We start from the raw sequence: 23,975 nt of genomic DNA, 5'->3' as shown, positions 1-23,975 counted from the left end.
CCTTGGCTTTCTCACTTACAGTGCTCTACCACTTGAGCCATAGCGCCACTTCCTGCTTTTTTAGCCCATGAGTACATTTCTTATCAAGCATTGTAGCCTCCTCCTTTGTTTCCCCTTCCCATCCCTTTCCATCCTCCCCCCACCCCCTGCCCCGACTTGTACATCTCATTGTTGCAATGGGTCCACCAACACAGTCAATTTTCAAAGACATATCAAACTATACCTAAAATTAAAAACAACTTACTAGCTGGGCACTAGTGCTCCATGCCTGTAAATACTCAGGAGGTTGAGATTGAGATTCAAAGCCAGCCTGAGCAGGAAAGTCTGAGACTCAACTCCAACTAACCACCTAAAAACTGAAAGTGGAGCTGTGGTTCAAAGTGGTAGAGTGCTACCCTTGAGCATAAGATCTCAGGGGCAATGCCCAGGCCCTGAATTCAAGCCTCATGACAAAAAAACAAAAAAACAAAACAACAACAAAAAAAACACCTTACTGATTCTGATTCTCAAGTCAGGTAAATCTATCATCATTTCAAGTAAACTAAAGAGAACCAGTGTTAATAAGTTTCAGAAACTTTGAAAGTACCAGATACAAAGTATACAGCTTTATTTGCACAACCTTTCAGGCAGGAACCCTAACAGCTAACTAGCTAACAGAAGAGTCATTTTATTTCCTAATCCATCTCTATTTAAAATTTTAGAACATAACCCAAACACAGAGGTACAAGCCTGTAATCCTAGCTGCTTAGGATGTGAAGGCCCACCCAGGCAAAAAGAAGTTCATGAGATTGCATCTCAATCAATGGGTAGGTGTGTTAGTGAGCTATAGGGGAAGCACAAATAAGAATCACAGCCCATTGCATGCCTGAGGCCCTGTGTTCAAGTCCTCAGCACCACATAAACAGAAAAAGCTGGAAGTGGCGCTGTGGCTCAAGTGGTAGAGCACTAGCCTTGAGCTGAAGAGCTGAGGGACAGCGCCCAGGCCCAGAGTTCAGGCCCCACGACCGACAAAAAAAATATATCACAGCCCAGTCCATCCCAGGCATAGGGTAAGAGCCTACTTTGAAAATAATCAACAAAAAGGGATTAGAGGCATAGATCAAGTGGTATATCACCTGCTTTGCAAGTCTGAGGACCTGAGATCCAACCCCCCAACTGCCAAAACAAAAATTCAGAACATAAAGAAAGGTTGAAACAAGATTGTGTAATAACGCATGCCCTTCCACATACCACCTAGATTTAACAATTGCTAGTATGTTACTACAGTTATATCTTTCCTCTATATGATGTGTATATTGCTTGAACTTTTTAAAAAGTTGCATATTCATACACTTCACCCCAAAATAAGTTAGCCTGCATCTCCAAAGATGTTTTCTAAGAAAACTAACAGTAATTCCTTAATATCATATCATCTAATACCCATCCATATTCAAGTATGCCTAACTATCCCCAAAATATCCCACTCCATTCTCATGAACCAGAAGCCAATTAAGTTTCCTGTGCTACACTTACTCAGGTTTCTTTTGTCTAACTCACTCTACAACACTCACACTGCATTTCTGTCTCCCTTAATATTTTGGGGGAAAAAAACGATGGTGTGAAGATTGTCTCATATTTGGAGTCTGATTATTTTTCATAGTGTTTTAGAACTTGCTTCTCTGTAATTCCTATAAACTAGAAAATGTATTTAAATCCCCTGATTTAAGTATTAGGGGCAATTTGTTAGGAAATGGAAAGACTTGAAAAAAATTATATTAAGTGAAGTAAGCCAGACCCAAAGAAACATAGGTCCCATAGTTTCCCTTATTTGCAATAACTAGTATATATCTAGGACAAGCAGAAAAGGTCAAAAGTTATGTACATATGACCATATAACATGATGCTAAGCAAAATGAACCCCAAGATAGGAACACAAGTGGTTTTATCTTTCTTGCTATTGTTTTAATGTATTTATAATGTACTATGTGATTTTTTTGTTTCTTTAGTATGTTCTTCCCCCATGGTATAACCCGTTTTCAATGTATTTTATTACGTTGCGGCTACATCTTATATATACATTTTTCTAACTTGGGGAGGGGAAGGGAAATATCAAAATACAGGCAAAACTATATTTCCTACTGTACTGTATTATAAGGTACATAATATCAGTTAAACCTAATAACTTGGTTATAAAATAGTGACTAGCAGTCCAGGATTTAAACTCAGGGTCTTTTATATGGTGGGCAGCATTTTACCATTTGAACTATGCCTCGAGCCAAACCTAATCATTGAAGATACCTTCTTTTCTTTGTAGTAGGCAAGTAATCTACAGGATGATACTCAGCAACATGCAATACTGCACTGCCCAACAAATGGTCACCTATGACACTGAAATTCTTTGAAAATAATTTTTGGAATTAATTATCATTAGAGGTTCTATAGTGGAAGTGACAGGAAAGCTTATTAGGAAAAATATACACTTTCAATAGACTGAAAGCAGGTTATCTCTAGGGTGAGAATGTCAATGATTTTTGCCCCAGCACAGACTTGTATTGAAGTTTAGAGTCTTGCAGTGTTAACTCCCTCCCCAGGACCAACAAGGGGTCACAAGGAGAGGACCTCTGTTAGTCCTGGGGAGGGACCTCTAGAATATAGTTCATGGTGCTGGGTCTTTGTTTTGTAATGTTAAAGATCTGGTTTTCCAGGGTCTGTTGTTTCTTGTCAGATTTATCTTAGTTTCAATAAAGACTTTCCCTTAGTCTTTTTTTTTATAACCAGAGGACACAAAACATCAGTGACATCCCATGACTTTGGTGGGCTACTTTGATCTTAACAGAGGTTGGTCATCTGAGGGTTGAAAATTTAATTACAATGTTAGCCTCAAAGATCTGGCGATCTCTTCTGCAAACTGGAAATTTTCTAATGATAACATTCTTTTTTTTTTGAGGGGGGGAGTCCAGTCGTGGGGCCTGAACTCTGGGCCTGGGTGCTGTCCCTCAGCTCTTCAGCTCAAGGCTAGTGCTCTACCACTTGAGCCATAGCGCCACTTCCTGCTTTTTTCTTTTTGCTTATGTGGTGCTGAGGAATCGAACCCAGGGCCTCAGGCTTGCAAGGCAAGCGCTCTACCACTGAACCACCTTCCCAGCCCCTCTAATGATAACATTCTATTTATAATTTTCAAATAAGCAAAATATTATTTATGTGCAGAGGGAGAGAGAGAGAGAGAGAGAGTGTGTGTTATAGTCTTAGGGCTTGAACATAGGTCCTGGGTACCATCCTGTCCCTGAGCTCTTCCACTGTTCTACAGCTTCACTCCACTTTCTGCTTCTTGGTGATTAATTAGAAATAAAATGTTTCACGGACTTTCCTGTCCAGGCTGGCTTCAACTCATGATCCTCAGATCTCAGCCTCCAGAGTAACTATAATTACCGGTGTGAAGTACCAGTGTCTGACAACAGAGATTTTTTTTTCCTTAATAATTTTAGGGCTGGGAAGGTGGCTCAGTGGTAGAGTGCTTGCCTTGCAAGCATGAGGCCCTGGGTTTGATTCCTCAGCACCACATAAGCAGAAAATGCCAGAAGTGGCACTGTGGCTCAAGTGAAAGAGCACTAGCCTTGAGCTGAAGAGCTGAGGGAGAGTGCCCAGGCCCAGAGTTCAGGCCCCATAACCGGCAAAAATATATATATTTTTTTAATTGTAAAGATGCTGTACAGAAGGGTTACAGTAAGGCAATGAGTACATTTTTTGTCGAGTATTGTTACCCCCTCCCTTTTAAACAAAAACACACTATCCAAGGAAATTTTTGTGTGCTCTCTCTCTCTCTCTCTCTCTCTCTCTCTCTCTCTCTCTCTCTCTCTCTGTTTCTTTTTCTGTGTGTCCTAGTACTGGGACTTGAACTCAAAGTCTCATGCTCTCCCTTGGCTTTCTCACTTACAGTGCTCTACCACTTAAGCCACATACCTACTTCAAGCTTTTTTGCTGGTTATTTGAAGATAAAAAGTCTTTCAGACTTTTCAAACTAGGCTACCTTCAAACTGAGATCTTCAGATCTCAACCTCCTGTGTAGCTATGATTATAGGCAGGAACTATTGGCATCAGACTAATAGTCCCTTCTTGATGACTATAGTGACTTTTTTCCTGCTACAACAAATACTGCTGTCTCTGTAATGTTATATACTGAATTGATGATGCTGGATAAATGAGAAGGATAGCTGTACATTTATATCCTAAATATTAGCAAATGTGATTCTCCTCACAACTACTGGATCTTAATGCATTTTGAACTTACAGCATGCCTCTAGTAAACAAACCTTAAGTAGCAAAGCTTGCAAAAGATATCACAAGTTCTAAAGTGAGAATAGGAACTAATATTTACCAAGTCCCTAAGTGTCAGACGCTGTGCTTGACCCTTTAAAATATCTCATCAAGTATAACAACTTTTTTGAGAGAAGTAACGTTTTCCTCCATTTTCCATGAGAGAAGAATATGGCTCAGAGAGTTTACCCAATGTCATACAGTTTTGTAAGTAATAGAACCAGCATTTGAACCCAGGATAAGACCACCCTGAACAAAGGTGACGGGCTCCTAATAAATTAGGAATTAGGTGGCTCCAAAATGTTTGCTCATAAGCTGTGATGGTTAATATTTTCAAATAGATTGGAATGAGACTCACTTTAGGAGGTCAAAAAAATACTCCTCTGGGTGTCTATGGGGGTGTCTAAGGGGGAAATTCCCTTCACATCCCTTCCCAGCTTCCCCCCTCCCCCCCCAGTCCCAATCCTTCCCCCCCCCCCCCCGCACCGACGTTGTAAAGCTCGTTTTGGACATGACAACTTAGAACCCTATCTCTTCATCCTCCCTGCAATCATAGAATGAAAGGGGTAAAAAGAGAAGAAAGCCAGAGAGTTCAGGCACCTTCTCTCTTCTTCCTGGCTCCACTATGCCTCGTCTGCTAAGATAAATTAAAATCATGAGCCAAAAATAAATTTCTTCTCCATTAAGTTGTTTTGTAAGGAATTTGGTCACAGCAATGAGAAAGGCTCACTAACACAGAAAAGTTGTACCAGAGAATGGAGACACTGCTGGTGACTACCTGAAAATGGGGTTCAGAAACCTTTGAACTGGTTTGCAGGAGGATTATGGAAAAGCTACAGGGCCACAGAATGGCTTGAGAAGAGTTTAATGGGCAATCCCTTTGGGAATTCAGAAGACCAGAATGCTAATAGAAATGTGGGCAGTAAAGAATGTGAGGATTCAGATGGGTACAAGGACTCTGTTGGAACTAGACTAGAAGCCGTTCATGTCAATTCTGGCAAAAAAAAAAGTTATATACATTTTGTCCCTGTCCTGAGACTTTGCAGCTTGACTGACCAGCTAATTCTTCTGCAGGAAGAAATTTCAATGTAACCCAGAAATCAGGCTGTGGCGTGAATGTTGGCAGCAGCTATCAGCCAGGTCTATGGGGAGAACTGGAAACAAAATACAGTGTAATCAGAAAAGATAGTGTAAAGTTAGGACTAAGGAAGACAGGGTTTCTGAAAAGATTACAAGCATTAAATGAAAATCAAGTACTTTGCATGAAGACAGTGGGAAAGATGCCTTCAGGTTGTATTAGGAATTGGCCAGACCTCATTCACTGCACAGACTAAACATTATAAAGTGTAAATGCATTGGAGAGACTTCCTTGAGAAGAGAACATCACCTAGGTGCATGCTCTCCCACAGCCATTATGCCATCCAGGAACTCAAGAGGCTATTGCAGCCACAAACCAAAGGAGTCCTTGGCATCATCCAACTGAGGGTGATTTTGCAGGTAGACATAATGTAAAAGTTACAGCCATGGAGGCTTCTACCCATATTTCAAAGGAAGGCCTAAGTAATGCCAGGCATTATAGCAGGGTTGGAATTCCGTAAATAACTCTTGAGAGGGCAATGCATGAAGTTATAAGAGATGTAATGAAGACTCTATAAAGTTGGAGATGCCAGAAACATAAAATGCCTGCCAAGGAAAATTGTGGGCAGCCAGTACAGTGAGGACATGTGGGATACAACAGGCAAAGCTTAAGGGTGTGTCTGTCCAAGCCATTGAGAGCTCATATCACAATACTATATGCCCTGGATGATACACGTAGAGTTCAAATTTAATTTTTTACCCAGTGAATTTTGGTCTTTCTCTCAATCCAGTACTTGCCTTCTATAGCTCCATTCTTCTCTTTTGGAATGGGTACATTTACTTTGTGCTATTGTATTTTGGTCATACATAACTAGGTTTTTATTCTACAGGGCCTCACATCTAAAAGTTGTCATAAGTCAGTGGAAACTTTGGACTTAAAACTTTTGAGCAACCCTGCAACTATTGAGATGTTGGGGACTCTGGGAAATGGTCTGAATGCACTATGTGTGCATTAGAGATGGACGTGAGCTTTGGGGAGATTAGAGGTTGTGTGTTAGAGCTTAAGGAGAAGTGTTGGCATGTCAAGTTAACAATGCGTAAACGTATGATGATGGTTACTCTTGGTTGTCAACTTTGTTGGATTGAGAAGCACCTAGGAGAGTAGTAAAACAAACTACTGGGAGAGTGTTTCCAGAGTGAAATAACTGGAGGGAGAAGACCTGTTCTGAATGTGGGTCACACCATCCCTTTGGCTGGGACCCTGATGAAATAAAGAGGAAGAAGATCCCACGCACAGACATTCCCTCTCTCCTCTTCTCACTTTCCGCTTCCCAGAAGCCATGATGTGAGCTTCTCTGTTCCATATCACCCTCCCTGCCAGATGGACTGAAAGTGTGAAAGAATATAAACCTTTCCTCAAGCTGTTTCTCTCAAGTATTTGGTCACAGCAATGAAAAAATTTCACTAACACACAGGTTTGTACATTAACTTCACATGACTAAAAAGACTCTCACTTTCCTCTTCAAGATATTGACTATAAGCCCACTCTCAAGCTGTGTTTAGCAATCCAACCCTAATCCATCAATAGACCAGCAATGAGCCACGGATGATTCATAGAATTAAGGGGTTGGCCAACAAGTCCTCAGAGAGCTGTAGGTGAGGAACAGGGAGAAATGTGAGGCAGGTAGTGGGCTAGCACAGCACAGTAAGATATTTTGGATCTATGTCAGTTGGCACAAAAACACTATGGGGAAGTAGAACTACTATACAAACAAGAAAGAACCACAATTAGCTGGCACACTCTGTTTATGCTGCCTTTCCCTTCCTCAAACATTTGCTATTTCTGCTGTACAGACATGCACAGCCCAGTAACATGAGGATGGCACTTCACCACAAACAGAGCCAGCCTGACAAAACAGGTCAGAATGGTGCTTGCAGCTGTCACAGCAGGGTCTGGGGGCTGCTTTTAACCTCCCTGAAGGATCAGGTCTTTGGCCACCTTCTCTTATAGCTGCCTGGGCCACATGTCAGGGAGGAGTTCCTTAGTGATTTGGGGGGTTTCTTTCCATTTAAATGCTAAACATTCACCATTTCTTTCTTAATATCCTTAGGTTCTTTGCACCCAAGCAAGGACATACCATGGGATCTATGCAACACTCCTAATTCTAAATGCAATCAACTCTTCCCTGGGGACAATGGCAGTAAAGAAGGAAGGAAAAGAAGAAAAGCTTTTACCCCTTTCCCTGTTTTATGTCTGTCTCAGGTACAGGGCTTCTGAAGTTCCATGAGTACAGTCAACAACTGGAAAGGTAACCAAAAATTGGGAACATGGGGGTTGTCTTGAGTGACTTGAGGGATACTTTAAAATGCCCTCATGAGTGACACAGTAAGGAGGCACAGACATCCTCTTAAGTGATTCCACTTCCACAGTTCAAAAACTCAAATAGCACAAAGGGGTGGCATTGCTCTCCCACTCCTAGCTGATGGCTACCTAGTTTCTTTCCCATAAAGAAGTGATGCTCGGGGCTGGGAAGGTGGCTCAGTGGTAGAGCACTTGCCTTGCATGCATGAGGCCCTGGATTCGATTCCTCAGCACCACATAAGCAAAAAGAAAAAAGCCGGAAGTGGTGCTGTGGCTCAAGTGGTAGAGCGCTAGCCTTGAGCTGAAGAGCTGAGGGATAGCACCCACGCCCAGAGTTCAGGCCCTACGACTGGACCCCCCCCCCCCCGCCAAAAAAAGAAGTGATGCTCCTGGTATATTGCTTGTCCTTTCAGAGCAATTTTATGGTTACAATAGCTTAAATATTTTAATATTAAAGTTACTTATGGTCAGGGACTGGTGGCTCAAACCTGTAATCTTAGCTACTCAGAAGGATTAGACTAAGGATTGAATTTTGAAGCCAGCCCAGGAAGAAAAGTCCATGAGATTTTTATCTTCAATTAATGAGCAAAGTTTTGGAAGTGGTCAAGCTGGGCAAATTTGATGCCCTGGATTCAAGCCCCAGTATCGCCAAAAAGAAAGGAAAAACAATACTCCTTTCAATAAAAACTTGTAGAAAGAAAACTTTAAATGACTTTGCAAAACAAAGCTTTGGGATCTCACTCATAAAAATTAGTAACATTTAAGTTACACGGTTTGCCTCCAGAAAGGGAGGCACATGGCCGGCACACAGCCAACACAAAGCAGACTACCCAAAGGAGATTTTTTGCTTTTTCTGTCCTTCATTACTCAGAGCCATGAGGACATTTACTCACTTCCCCTACTGATATTAAGACAAAATCTGATTTCTTACTATTGAAAACAGCAGTATTACATTCAATGAAATGTGCAAAGAGTTGTCACACTGTGGAATCATTACACTATGTGCATCAAAACATAATGTTGTATACCTTAGAGACAATTCGTTTGTGCTGATAATGGGCTTGAACTCAGGGCTTGGGTGCTATCCCTTAGCCTTTTTTTGTTCAAGGCTGGCACTCCACACTTATGCCACTTCTTGCTAGCTAAATGGAGATATAAGTCTTATGGACTTTCCTGCAGAAGCTAGCTTTGAACTATGATCCTTGGATCTCAGGCTCCTGAGTAGGTAGGATTATAGAGTGAGCTACCAGTGCCTGGCAATACAATTTTATTGTGTGTGCTGGTCCTGGGGCTTGAACTCAGGGCCTGAAAACTATCCCTGAGCTTTTTTGCTCAAGGCTACTGCTCTACCACTTGAGCCACAGCTCCATTTCTGGCTTTTTGGTGATTAATTGGAGATAACAGTCTCATGAACTTTTCTGCCTGGGGTAACTTCAAACTCCAATCCTCAGATCTCAGCCTCCTGAATAACTAAGATTAAAACATGAGCCACTGGCACCCAGAAAGATAATTTTTGAAAGATTATTAAGTTGAAATTTTAATCAGAATCCCATCTCAATAATCTTCAGTATACAATAATTCAGATGAAACAGAAAACCATATCTCCCAGAGAGAAAAAGAGAAATATTTTCTCATCATTACTAACAATCTACATCAAAATATTAATATTTGGCATAATGCAGGACATCCAATATTCACAACCTACATTTCTTCATACATTTAAAAGTAACACCAAGACCCAAAAATATAGAACAAAATTACACAGGAAAATTAGGAGATGGGATTGTCTCTTCTGATTAATCACCAATTCAGTAAGATACATAAATAATAACATGACTGTCCACAAAGTAAAATCATACATTGGATTATGGCCCCAATGGCTAAAAGGTTGAGGTGAAATTTTAAAACCTGTATTAGCAAAGGAAATTTCAATGTTGTTTATCAGCCTTAAGATAAAGGTGACTTGAATTCCTAAGAATATGGAGTACTCCTCAGACAAAAATAATAATAATTTAAATTAAATCCCTATTTACTTTCCACACATTTATGATCATATCAAGTTGACCTCCTATTTCATACTGAACTTTAAGGAGTTGGATCCAGAACCTACAAAATGAAATATTTTCAGTACTATGTATATATATATATATATGCTAAGGCAATCTTCATTTAAATGATTCTGAGTCATCCTGAAGTGACAACATGCTTCAATTCCAAATTCAGTATCCACTCAGAAAACCCCCAAGCTTACTTATCTGCTGGGGCAATCAGTCATTTGTCACCAACTGACACAAATCACAGAGCTCACCAACAGCCAGGTATGGAGGCCAAGGTCTATGTTGAGACCTATGATTTACAATAACCAACTCCATTTTAGAGCTGATCATTTCAAATCAAGATGTTTACACCATTACTTCAAAACTGGGGGATTCCTGATCAATTTGCCTGAAAGTGCCTAATGGCCCTCAACCCCAGCTATGAACAATTGCCCAAGAAGCCCAGGACCAAGAGTCATTTTCACATTAAAGATTAAAGTGTCTGCTTTCCATTCTCTATCAGGAAGCCCTGGATGGAAACTGAGTGGAGAGATCCTTCCAGCAGAAGTTATGGAGTAAAACGTGCCTCTTGGGGAGCAGTTGTGAAGTGGCTTAAGTGTTTCACTGGAGAATGCCAATGTGGGCTTTCATGCCACTGAATTAAACTCAAGAATACTTGGCCCCAGTTTAGAGGCATGGGAGTGGGGGGAGTGAGAGGAGGAGCAGAGGAGGAGAGAGATGACTCAGATTATAGCTGTTATTATTCATGTTATAACAGGAGATTGGCACTGACCACCATCCATGTTACACACTGTGTACCATGTAATCCAGAAAAGGATGGTGGCATCAGTCCCTCTTTAAAAACAAAAGAAGTCTGGCTCCAGAATTAAATGCTCTACTCATGCTTTTCACATAGCAGAAATATATGTTCAAAGTTTTTCTATTATCATTTTAGAAATACAAAACCTCTTCTTGCCCCGGGGAAAGCAAGTAACTGGATAGAACTTCCCACTGGGACATAAGAGCAGGAGGCAAGTGTATCTGTTTCCCTGTCTAGGCCTGATGAGTGGTGTCAGCACTTTGGATCCCTGACCATGATGGCCTTTCACACCTTTTCATGCTGACTTAATTCACAAGAGACCTGTCACAGAGTCCTCAGAAGTGGACACCCACCTGGGCTGATTATGGGTGGCAAGAGGCCAAGGCATAACCATAACCCCCCCTACTGTGGCCTGTCCCCTAGGGGTAGTGCGGTCCCTGGGGAACCATCCAGCCTCTGCACATACACTCTGCACAGCTGAACTGGGGCGGGCAGGAGCGGGAGGGGGGAGGGATGACCGAGAGAAAGATGCTGATGGAGAGAGACCTAACAGGGCGGAAGGAACCGGGCCACCTCTGTGTCTTATCTTCCTGGGTTCCTGGTGGTAGATTGCTTTTACACGATCGTAGAAGACTAGAAAATGAAGCCAGGTGACCTTGGGAACCCACCCGGTGACAGCGGGAAACGCAAAAGAAACACGTCGGCAAGTGAAGGGGGGTGCATGGCATCGCACCGGGAGGGGAGCAGAGAGAGGAGGGGCGCACAGGCCCCGCCGCCTGAGGGATGTGGGGGTGGGGGATGCTATTGGGGGTACGCACCGTAGATCATGGCCAGTCCGGTCTCGTGCAGAAAGCGCACCCGGCGGTGTTTGAAGAGCCAGATGGTGAGGATGGTGAGGGTGAGCAGCAGGATGAAGGTGAGCAGGCTCACGCTGTCTTGCCGGTGGCTCTCCTCAGCCTCCTTCTCGGTGGCAAGCTCCTCCATGGCGCTGCTGTCCTCCGCCACCGCCCCAGAGGAAGAGGCCCCAGCCCCTGCACGCAGCCCCCGGCCCAGCAGCAGCGGCAGCAGCAGCGACAGCAGTAGCAGCTTTGGTGGCAGCACTCGGACAGCCCAACCGGGGCCCAGGCGCGCCGCGTCACCAGGCTCCATAGCCCCAGGACCGCCGCACCTTCTCCACGCGGGACCAGCAGCCCGCGCCTTCGGCGGGTCCACACAGCGGCACCGACCTCCTTGAGTGGCTGCAGCCGCCGCAGCTCCTCCTCCTGCTCACGCCGGGCAGGGCCGCGCCAAGAGGCGCGCGGGGGAGGGGCACGCGCAGTGCGCAGGATCCCCAAGCACCGCCCCCCGCCCGCGCACCTGTTCGGCCTTTCCTCCCTCCCCCCACGCCGAGCCGCACCCGCACACTCCGTCGCTGGGGCGGGGCCAACCGGAACCTACGGATCGGATGCCCCTGGCCTTGCTGTGCTTCTCATCCGGTCTGGCTCTACCTGGCCAGGCTCACTGGGGTCGCTGAGCCACTTCCCAGGCAGTAAGCCACAACGCTGCTGCCTAAATGGGACAGCAGAGGTCGCCTGCTCCTGGTAGGAGCATCAGCTGGGAAGTCTCTGGCGCCACCGCGTAGAAGAGTTTGATGTCGCGACACTTACTGTCCATGCTGGACCCAGTGAAATGGGGGCTCCGAGCGAACTGAGGAGCCAGGAAAATACCTTACCCCTACCATTCTCTTTCTTCACTTGTTTGATAGCCCTCCATCTCCCAGAACTCCCTAAAATCTGCTAGCATTCATTCAAACCTCTACTCGAGAAATGGAGGTGAAATAGCTTTTTCATTGCACAGGGAATAGACTCACTTCTTATTCTGAATGGAACTCACCCTCTTGAGGAAGCGGTTTAAACTAGAGGAAATTAAACACTTGCTATTGAAGGAGATGCAGCAAATGGTCTGTCCTAAGGCAGGGTCAGTGGAGTGAGGGATTGCCCTGAGCATACTTTGATGCCAGAGAGTCTTTAGTTGAATCTTAGGAAAAAGCTTAACCTGGAACAGAATTGTGAAGTGAACTGGAGGGTAAACGTTCTTGGAACACATACTTAGGAAATAGAACTTTTCCATTGACCTCGTTCCTCTGGTCCACGTGAAGAAAAGAGAGCTCAGTCTAATCACCAAATTCCTGGTGAGATCGTGTTTACTGAATCATTCTGAAATTCCATCAACAACCTTAAGTTTTATCTCCTAAAAGAGTCCGTATAGAAGAAGGTAGGAAAGCTATTCAGAGCACCCACCTTCCTGATTTCTTTCTGGGTGACCACTAATGACTTCTTTACAACAGAAATTTCCTAATCTAGACTTTAGTTAGTGTCTTTGCCTACACCTCCGGCCTGTCACCCACCCCTGCAAAAGGAATCCATATACCTTTGGTTCCCATAATGACATTGCAAATACTAAAAACCTGGAGAGTCCTAGAGAAAGTTATACAATAATGAGAAAACTTGATCCAATTTCAGGAAACACTAAAACCCACATTTGCTGAAAGCTGGTCATATTGAAGATAATATTATGACCTCCTACTAGAATTTTGCCAACCACCATCCAGAGGTAGACAGTATGTCCCCTTCCCTTCAATCTGATGGATCTTATTGTCTTAAAGAAGCCAATGTGGCCATAGAGAATATAACTTGCAAGAGTGTGGCAGAAAATCCAATCCATATGTAATTCCTGTAAGTCTTGGAGATTTTTTTGGCTGTTACTTGGGTTTCAACTTGGGGCATTACCAGGTACTCTACCACTTGCGGCACATCCCCCAGCTCTTTTGTGCTTTATTTTTCAAATAGTGTCTCCCTTTTGCAAAGTGGCCCATGGATTATGACCCTTCCATTTCCACCTCCCACATAGCTGGGATTACAGTCCTAGCATGCAGCGCTATGCCCTGTTAGGTTCTCCCTGGTTTCTTTTTTTTCCCCACTTTATCTCCACTAACATTGGCACCCTGAGGGTTTTCTTTTTTTTTAATCTTTCTTACTTTTTTCAAAAAGAAATTTGGCTATTTAAAGCTGTCACATGGTTTTAAAAAAAACATTTAGGGAGACCCTTTTGCGGTAGAGACAGACATCATAGGAGCCCTAACTTTTTGTGTGGTCCCCAAACCAGTAGCAAATACACACAAGAGTTACCCTTCAAATAGTTAAATACCTAGTCATCATCTTATTGTATTATATGGGAGACCCTAATGCCTAGATGATCTTTGTCAGTGCCTGAACCCCTGAGATAATAAAACGATGATGTTTTCAGTTATGGTACTAAGTCTGAAAATGATTACTTCCATGAAAATAAATTACCAGAACACTATTACTGAATAAAGTAATTGCCTCGGCTTGACTCAAATATATACTAGTTATTGCAAATAAGGGAAACCATGGGACCTAAGTTTCTTTGGGCCTGGCTTACTTCACTTAATATAATTTTTTCCAAGTCTTTCCATTTCCTAACAAATGGGGCAATGTCATTCTTTCTGATGGAGGCATAGAATTCCATTGTGTATATATACCACATTTTCTTGATCCATTCATCTACTGAGGGGCATCTGAATGAACCCTAAGATATGTATTCAGATGTTTTTTTTTCTTTCAGGTGATTGTTTCTAACACATTTATAAGATTATTTCTTTGTTGCTTTGTATGTCCCTCCCCCATGGTATAACCCCTGCTTTCACTGTATTTGAGGTTGGTATAATTTGTGGAGGGGAAGGGAAAAAACAAATTGTTTAAATAGGGATACAGGTGGACCCATTGCAACAATGAGCTGTACAAGTCATTATGTGGAAAAACGAACTTTACAACTTTGGTGGGGGGGAGGGGAGGATGGGAGGGGATGGGAACGGGAAACAAAGGAGGGGCTACAATGCTTGATAAGAAATGTACTCATTATCTTGCCCATGTAATTGTAACCCCTCTGTACAGTATTTTCACAATAAAAAAAGTACTTGCCTCAGATAGACCATAAAAATGTTCACCTGTCTATCCACAAATATAAACCCCCAAAAACACTACATTATCTATAAATATTTATAATATGCAAACTAACTTGCACCCCATATAGGTTCTGATTCCAGTTAATGAAGAATAATCACATTCACCCTGTTCTTTCCAGATACAGTGGTGCACACCTGAAGTTCCAGCTATTCAGGAGGCTGAGATAGGAGAATCAGTTGAGTCTGAGTGTTCCAGACTGAGCAACATAGTATCCAAGCTCAGAAAAATAAATAAAACTGAACAGAATGCACAGAGTAAATTATGCCTGATAAATTTATAAACAACACTAGAATTTGAAGTAAAACTGAACTGGTGCCAGGCACCGGTGGCCCACGCCTGTAATCCTAGCTACTCCGTGAGACTCTTATCTCCAATAAACCACTCAAAAAACTGGAAGTGGTGCTGTGGCTCAAGCGGTAGAGTGCTCACCTTGAGCTGAAGAGCTGAGGCCCAGAGTTCAAGCCCTATGACTGACCAAAAAAAAAAAAAAACAAAAAAACTGAACTGGTGATGAATTCACCATTTTTTTCTTTCAATCTCCTCTGGACTGAATTCAGGCCAACCCAAAGGGGCATTGGCATGGATAGAGAGAGCTTCTGGAACAGTAGGAAATAGGTCCTCCAAAATTCAAAGGAAGTAAAAGAGATACTATTTTTCCTTGTCTTCATTCTTCCATATATTAGCCATTCAGGAAGCCCAGTGTGACAGTGAAGTCAGTGACAATGGTAGAAACAGTGCCCTGGAGTATTCAAAATACTAGGAATGGGTAGAACCTTCCTCTCTGGTTGGAGTGGCTGTAGAGGCAAATCCTTACGATATTTTTTTTCTCCCTCTTTCAGACCTCCTATCTATTGGCCAATAGACAAGGGCAAACTCACAGGATGTATATGTCAGAGAAGAGTAAATAAAGACCCAGATTTCTTGCCATTAGATGAAGTGGGGAACTCCAGGGAATTACAAAAGATTGTGGAAAGACAGAAGCACAGAAAAAAAAAACATAAAACTTGTTACTTGTTATGAACTCCTAGGTATATAACTGTGTTTGATCCTAAATTGTGATCATTTAACTAAGAAACAGGTCTTCACCAGGTCTTTAATTAGCTACTGGATCAAACACCTCTGGGACATATCTGAATAGCACAGAAAATAGATCTGAATAGCACTGAAAATTTTGAAAATTGAATTGGCTTTAGAACTCAAAGGCACATCTAACTGACAGATCTAAAGCTAACCATGTTAATTATAGGCTAAAATAAAAGCATAAGTAACCAAGTGCCGGTGACTCACATCTGCAGTCCTACCTACTCTGGAGGCTGAGATTTGAGTATAGAGATTCAAAGCCAGCTGTCAGAAAAGTCAGAGACTCTAAATTAACCATCAAATGCCACACTGGAAGCCTGGCTCAATCGGTAAGGCATCAGCTGTGAGAAAAAAAAAAACAAGCAAAAACTTGAAACACCTAGAATTTTAACCCGAGTAATTGCACAAAGAATATAAGAATTCTCCCAGAATTCTTCCTCCCACTGCAGGATATGACTCCATATTATTTAACACCTAAGGATCCAAGAAACATCTCAACTTTAATGAGAGAAAGCAATTTGTAGACACCAATGCTAAGATATTGAAGTGGGAATTCAATGATAAAAAGTTAAAGCAACTATTACTAAAATGTCCCATCAAGTAAGGATAAATGAATGAGTTTTAAGAGAATATAAAGATTATAAATTTCAGCAAAGGAATAAAACATAAAAGAAGGACCAAAATGAAATTTGAAAACTGAAAAGCACACTACTTAAAAATTTTAGAGTGTCAAGATGGGCATAAGAGAAGAATGGAGATAACAGAGATAATAAATTTGAAGATAGGTCAATAGAAATTGAATTTGAACAACAGAGAAGGGAAAAAATGAGAAATAAGCAGGGAGCCAGTGGTACATTCCTACAATCCTAGCTACTCAAGAGGCTGAGATATGAGGGTCAAAGTTCAAAACCAGTCAGGCAAGAAAGTTTCTGAGACTCTTATCTCCAAATAACCACAAAAAAAGCCAGAAATGGAGCTGTGGTTTAGGTGTTTGAGTGCTAGCCATGAGCAATAAAACTCACAGACAATACTCAGGCCCTGAGTTCAAGCCCCAGGACCAACACACTCACACAAAAAAAGAGAAATAAATATACAGTACCACAAGAACCTGTAGAATAACAAGAGCTAACACTTTGTGGAGTTTCTAAGGGAGAAGATAATGTTGAAAAAAGTATATGTGAATATATAATGAATGAAAGCATTCCAAATTTAGCAAGAAACATAAACCTGCAGATTCAAGAATCTGAGCTACAACATCCCTAGCCATAAAAGAAATGCAAATCAAAACAACATTGAGATACCACCTCACTCCAGTTAGAATGGCAAAAATCAAGAACTCTAACAACAACAGATGCTGGAGGGGATGTGGACAGAAGGGAACCTTACTTCATTGTTGGTGGGAGTGTAAACTTGTTCAACCACTTTGGAAAGCAGTATGGAGGTTCCTCAAAAGACTTCACATAGAACTCCCCTATGACCCAGCAATCCCACTTTTGGGCATTTACCCAAATGTTTACAAACAAGACCACACTAAAGCTACCAGCACAACTATGTTTATTGCAGCATTATTTACCATAGCTAAGATCTGGAACCAACCCAGATGCCCCTCAGTAGATGAATGGATCAAGAAAATGTGGTATATATACACAATGGAATTCTATGCCTCCATCAGAAAGAATGACATTGCCCCATTTGTTAGGAAATGGAGAAACTTGGAAAAAATTATATTAAGTGAAGTAAGCCAGGCCCAAAGAAACATAGGTCCCATGGTTTCCCTTATTTGCAATATCTAGTATATGTATGAATCAAGCAGAAAAGGTCAGATAATGTGATGTTAGGAAAATGAACCCTTAGATATGTATTTTGATGTTTTTTTCTTTCATGCATGTGTTTCTAACGCATTTATAAGATTATCTCTTTGTTACTTTGTATGTCCCTCCCCCACAGTATAACCCCTGCTTTCACTATATTTGATGTCAGTATAACTTGTGGAGGAGATGGGGAAAAACAAGTCGTTTAAGGATACAGGTGGACCTGTTGCAACAATGAGAAGTACAAGTTGTCATGTCAAAAACGAGCTTTACAACATTGGTGCGGGGAGGGGGGGTGGGGAGGGAGTATTGGGTGGGGGGATGGGGGGAGGCTGGGAAGTGATGTGAAGGGTAAACAAAGGAGGAGGCTGCAATGCTTGATAAGAAATGTACGCATTATTCTGCCCATGTAATTGTAACCCCTCTGTACAGTATGTTCACAAAAAAATAAATAAATAAAATTTAAAAAAAAAGAATCTGAGCTAACTCCAAACAGGATAAACTAAAAAGAACCAATGCTCAGATATATCTGTGGTTAAACTGCAAAAAAGGAAAACAAAGAATTCATCCTGAAGCCAGAAAGATATGAAGGATACATTGTATATAGTGTAGTAACTTTTCAAATTTCTCACCAGAAACCAAGCAAATCATAAAGAAGTGCAAAATATTTTAATGTGCTCAAAGAACTATCAGTCCAAAATAATATATCCAGCAAAATAGCTTTCTGAGTAAAACAATAACATTAATATGACAGATTTTTTTTCTAGACAACATAGGAGAAGTGAACACTTCCTTTTTCTTTCTTTCTGTATTGGTATCTGTGTACTGGTATCTGTATTGAAATCAGGGCTTTGTGCTCTCACTTGGCTTTCTTCTCAAAGCTTCTCACATGGCTTTCTTCTCATGATACTCTAACCACTTGAGCCTCACCTTCCATGTCTTTCTGCTAGTTAATTCAAAATGGAGTTTTGCAGACTTTTATACCTAGTTTAGCCTTGAGCCTCAATCTTCCAGGATTTAGAATAGCTACGATTACAATTGTGAGGTACTGGTATCTGGTCAATATTTCTTATTTTATTAAGTCAGTATTACCCTGATAGCAAACTCAGACTGAGAGTTGTAGAAAGAAAGTTACAAACAAATCTACTATGAACTTTAAATCCTCAACAAAATATTAACAAATTGAACTAAGCAAGAATTATTTAAGAATTATAATTATTCAAGAATTCCAAAAGAAATATACATCATGACCAAGTAGTGAGATTGTAAGGCTATTTCCTGTGAGTAAATCCATCAGTACAACCCACCATATTAACTGCCTAAAGAAGAAAACCCACAGGACCATGTAGTCATCAATATAGAAAAGCATCTGACAAATTTCCACACTCATTCATGATAATAACTTTCTACAAACCAAGACAGATAATAAGCATGTATGAAAAACAAAAAAAAGAAACAAAAATACACTAGCTAGCATCATTCTTAAAGTGAAAGATTGAATTCTCTTCCTCTAAGATTAGGAAAAAGCTAAAGAAGCTCATCATCACTCATACTCAGAATTATATTGGAACTCCTAATAAGTGAAACAAGGCAGGAAAATGAAGTAAAGGCACACAAATTTAGTAAAAGTCACTATATATGAATTTCATGGAATTGCAAAAACGGAACAAAAAAATCACACAGAGAGCAAAAAATAAACAAGGGACCTTAAAGAATATTCAACATTTTTTCTGTTCCTAGATTACTTGATTGTCTACTTAGATAAATCTCAAGGAATCGATAAAATCACAGAACTCAATACATGAATGTAGCAAAGTCTTATAATCCAAGATTAGTACATTAAATCACTCATATATACAAGAAAATAGCTGGGTACTTGTGGTTCATGCCTGTAATCCTAGCTATTCAGAAGGCTAACATCTGAGGATCTCATTTCTAAGCCAGTCTGGGCAAGAAAGTCCATAAAATTCTTATCTCCAATTAACCATCAGAAAACCAGAAGTGGAGCTGTAGCTCAAAGTAGTAGAGTACTAGCCTTGAACTCAGTCCCTTAGTTCAAGCCCCATAACTGACAAAAAAAGAAAATTAAATGTATATATATATATATATATATATATATTAGTTATTTCTGTGCAAAATCAATGCATGGAAGATAAGAGAGAGTAAGAGAGAGGAATAAGAAAGAGTACCAGAGAGTGAAGGTGATTAATAAATTTTGCATATGAAAAGAGTCAGTACCAGGCACACACACACACACACAAAGAACTATTATTCTATGTGGAAAAAGTCCTAAAACTTACACAGTATATGGTTTCCTTTTTATCATTTTTGTTCACTCTATTTTGTTTTTGCATTTTATGTATTTTCATACATGCATATAATGTACTTTGATTATATTTTCCCACTTTATTACTTCCTGTTATCTCTCTCCTCTCCTCCACTCCCCTTTCCAAGAATGTATTCTTGAAAAGACAGAAGTATAGTCATGAAGAATAGATCAGCAGTTACTGGGGTTCATGGGGAATGACATAATATAAAGTGATAAGCACAAGATAGGTTTTGGGGATGATAGCATCTAATTGAAAACAATTTATTATGAGTGAATTCAAATAATTCAAATAATTCCTTCCTGTCGTGTATCAGTAAACTCTTTTTCTTGCCCTTGGGAATTTCCAATTTTGTATGTATTTAAGGAGGCAGTGATGGCCTGGAGATTGGTGGCTCATGTTTCTAATCCTAGCTACTCAGAAAGCTGAGATCTGAAAATTGAGGTTTGAAGCCAGCCCAGAAAGATAAATCCACTAGACTCTTATCTCCAATTAACCAGCAAAAGGCTAGAAGTAGAGACATGGCTCAAATAGTAGAGCATCAGCCTTGAGTGAAAAAGTTAAGCAAGAGCTCAAAACCCTGAATTCAAGCCCACTACTGGCACACACACACACACACACACACACACACACACACACACACACACAAATAGAATTCCCTAACCTGAGCATCAGTGGTTCATGCCTATGCTCCTAGCTACTTAGGAAGCTAAGATCTGAGGATCTTGGTGCAAAGCCAGAAAAGCCCATGCAATTCTTATCTCCAATTAACTACCAAAAAAAAAAAAAAGCTGGAAGTGGACCTGTGGCCCAAGCAGTAGAGCTCTAGACTTAAGTATGAACAGCATGCAGGCCCAGAGTCTAAACCCCAGGAGAGGCACACACACACACACACACACACACACACACACACACACACACACACACACACACACACACACACACACACACACACACACTCCCTCAGAGATATGTCTTGAATTCAGCTACTCTGATATGTGGCAGAAAGTAAGGAGAATTGAAATAATAATAATAATATGAGACATACCCCAGGTTGCTAGGAAACCTGTAGGCATAAACATTAGAAACCTATTTAGGGTACTTTTAAGAAAAAAAAAATGGAAACCAAGGATCTAAAAAGAGCTCGTGATAGATTCTCACATATGAGCTGGAGGGTTGACTATTCAGGATTTTATAAGAGAAACAAGTATCACTGTGAATATGGCTCCAAAAATGACAGAAGAATTGAGATACCAAATAGGGGACAACATGATGTACTACTAGATAGTAGCATCCGGGAAAACAGCCGAGTACAATAGTTCTGCTTTCCATCTTTTAAACCAAAGATGAGTATCACATGAGAGAAGCTGGTACTACAACCTACTATCATGTTAGCTGCTTATCCATGGAAGGGACTCAAGAGAAAATGAAAGACAATGTGAGGGGAAAAGAGCTTCTTTCCTGGTTCTTGCTCTTACTGTCTGTGTTGCTCCAACCTGAAGCTTCAATTGGATCCTCTATAGTTGCACTCAGCAGCAGCCAAGCCTCCTGAGGAACCTGAAAGTCAATTCTTTTTTGGGGGGGGGGGTCCGGTCATGGGGCCTGAAGTCTGGGCCTGGGCGCTGTCCCTCAGCTCCTCAGCTCAAGGCTAGCATTCTACCACTTGAGCCACAGCGCCACTGCCGGCTTTTTTTTCTGCTTATGTGCTGCTGAGGAATAGAACCCAGGGCCTCAGGCATGCAAGGCAAGCGCTCTACCACTGAGCCACCTTCCCAGCCCTTAGTTTAAGGGCCAGGAACACACACACACACACACACACACACACACACACACACACACACACACTGAACACACACAAAACACAAACCAAATAATAAAGGAAACCTGTACAACTTACACTTGAAAGAGACAATACAGCTGGCCCAAGTGCCTCACATCTGTAATCCTAGCTACTCAGATGGCTGAGATCTGAAGATCACCGGTGGAAGTCAGCCCAGCCAGAAAAGATAGTGAGACTCCTATCTCCAGTTAATCACAAAAAGCCAGAAGTGGAGCTGTGGCTCAAGTGGTAGAGCCCTAGCCTTGAGCACAAAAGCTCAAGAGCAGCAACCAGGCCCAGAGTTCATGCCCCAGGAGCAGTGATGAACTATATAACCTGGGGGTAAAGGTTTTGGGTGGGGAAAAAACTGAGAGAAAATGAGGGAAGGGGTGACACTGTCCAAATAGAAATGTGCTCGATACCTGACTTATGCAACTGTAACCCCCCCTCTGTGATCACCTTTACAATAAATTTTTTTTAATTTAAAAATCTGAAAAAAGCTGGGTGCTGGTGGCTCACGCCTGTAATCCTAGCTACACTAGAGGCTGAGATCTGAGGATCACAGTTCAAAGCCAGCCTGGACAGGAAAGTCCATGAAACTCTTATCTACAATAAACCACCAGAAAACCAGAGGTGGCACAATGGCTCAAGTGGTAGAGCACTAGCCTTGAGCTGAAGAGCTGAGGGACAGTGCCTAGGCCCAGAGTTCAAGCCCCACAACTGACAAAAACAAAATCTGAAAAAAAGAGTCAATACTACTGGTTTGAAGTAAGGTTTTTCCAAGGGAAGTAAATAAATAAACATGTATGTAATATATATGTATATATATGTACATATCTATATGTGTATATATATGCATATATTTGTGTAAAGGTATATATGTATATACATAATATCTATCTTTTATACTACTTAATGTTATGAAGTACTGAACATATCGCTTTCTTGGTGTGATAAGTAAGGTTCGTGTCACTAGTGTCCTGATTAGATTCAAGAAGTTGTTCTGTTGGTGTCTGAAGCACACTCATCTGGAGTGTAAGTGGAGTTGGATGGCTGGGCTGGGCCCTCCTGCCGAGCTCAAGGAGTTAAGTCACCTGTTGTACTTGCTGTCACTCCCTGGCTCCTAAGCCTTTAATGATATAGCTGAGTCTATTTGCATTTTGCTCCTGTGTGTTGTTGCTAACATTCTGCATTAACAGGTAACAAATTAAAAGGTTAAAAAGGTTTTTACAAAATATAGATTTTGTGCCATTATTAGGCTTTGTACTTTTGCTTGGCTTTTTCACTCAAGGCTAGTGCTCTACCACTTAAACCACAGCTCCACTTTTGGCTTTTTGCTGGTTAATTAGAGATAAGAGTTTCATGGACCTTTCTGCCTCAGCTAGTTTTGCACCATAATTTCAGCCAACTGAACAGCTAGGATTATAGGCATGAGCCATGGGTACTTGGCAAAAGTTTTTCTTTTTTTTTTTTTCAGATGCCTTATCATTTCCAGTTCAGAGCTGTTCCTTTTTGTATTTTATTTCCAAAGACCAAAGTCCCCCCCGACTCAACTATGAAATACCATTTCAATTCAGATCCTCTAGAACAAGAACAAAGTCTTTCCTAGACACTCACAGTTTGATTTATATTTTTCATTATAAAATCCAGATTCCTCTAAATGTGAGTCACTTAAGCAAAGCATTTGAGACTTTCCAGATTCTTTTCTCATTTTCTAAAAGTCATTGGAAAATAGTTAAGCAAGTACTTGAGAGAATGCTGTTTAACAAGATGTTTTAAAACCAAGAAGAGCCTCTTAGGAGTTCAAAATATCCTTAAAGGTTTTACAAAGGTTTTACAAAGTTTGTCCCTTCCATCTTCTAGCTTCTGTCTCACAATGTTAAAGCAAAACTTTTTTTAAGCTCCTGTCAATCTCCTCCTGACTGGGCTTCTATCTAGAACTTGACTGCAGTGCACCAAGCTGCAAGTTGATGACAGGCAAAATCAGACAGTAACGGGGAATGCTCTTGGAGTTGTTGACTACTATAGGTGCAAACAGATGATCTTTCTCATAAGGTTATCTGGGCAGAAAAACTAGGGGAAGATCTATAAACCACTGCCTTCATGCATGCGCAAACACATGCAAACCTGATGGTTTCTGATCAATGACCTGGCTGACTTTGGAGTACCTTCCACAGAAATTCTCCAACCTTCCTTGAGGGCTGTGAACTTTTGTCTCTGACTCATATGGGAAAACTTATCACTTAAACAGACTTTGGTTTGATGACCTGACCCCCACAAAAAGAATGTAAAATGTAAAATCAGAAACAGAACAAAATTATTGAT

The 23,975-nt window shown here is 41.2% G+C and overlaps 1 protein-coding gene across 1 annotated transcript in view; it reads right to left on the bottom strand.

Moving 5' to 3' along the window:
- Positions 1 to 11,861, bottom strand: part of Slc9a7 (solute carrier family 9, subfamily A (NHE7, cation proton antiporter 7), member 7) — a 158,138-nt gene extending 146,277 nt beyond the window's left edge. Inside the window, exon 1 of the mRNA XM_013030839.1 lies at positions 11,407 to 11,861. Coding sequence (XP_012886293.1) covers positions 11,407 to 11,737 — 331 coding nt within the window. The 5' untranslated portion in view covers positions 11,738 to 11,861. The remainder of the gene's footprint in view (positions 1 to 11,406) is intronic.
- Positions 11,862 to 23,975: the final 12,114 nt, after the last annotated feature.

Source organism: Dipodomys ordii, unplaced genomic scaffold (genome assembly GCF_000151885.1).
Source record: "Dipodomys ordii isolate 6190 unplaced genomic scaffold, Dord_2.0 Scaffold134, whole genome shotgun sequence".
In the NCBI taxonomy this organism is placed as follows: Eukaryota; Metazoa; Chordata; class Mammalia; order Rodentia; family Heteromyidae; genus Dipodomys; species Dipodomys ordii.
Note: the sequence above shows the minus strand (reverse complement) of the source record. Positions and strands in the feature narration are given on the sequence as shown.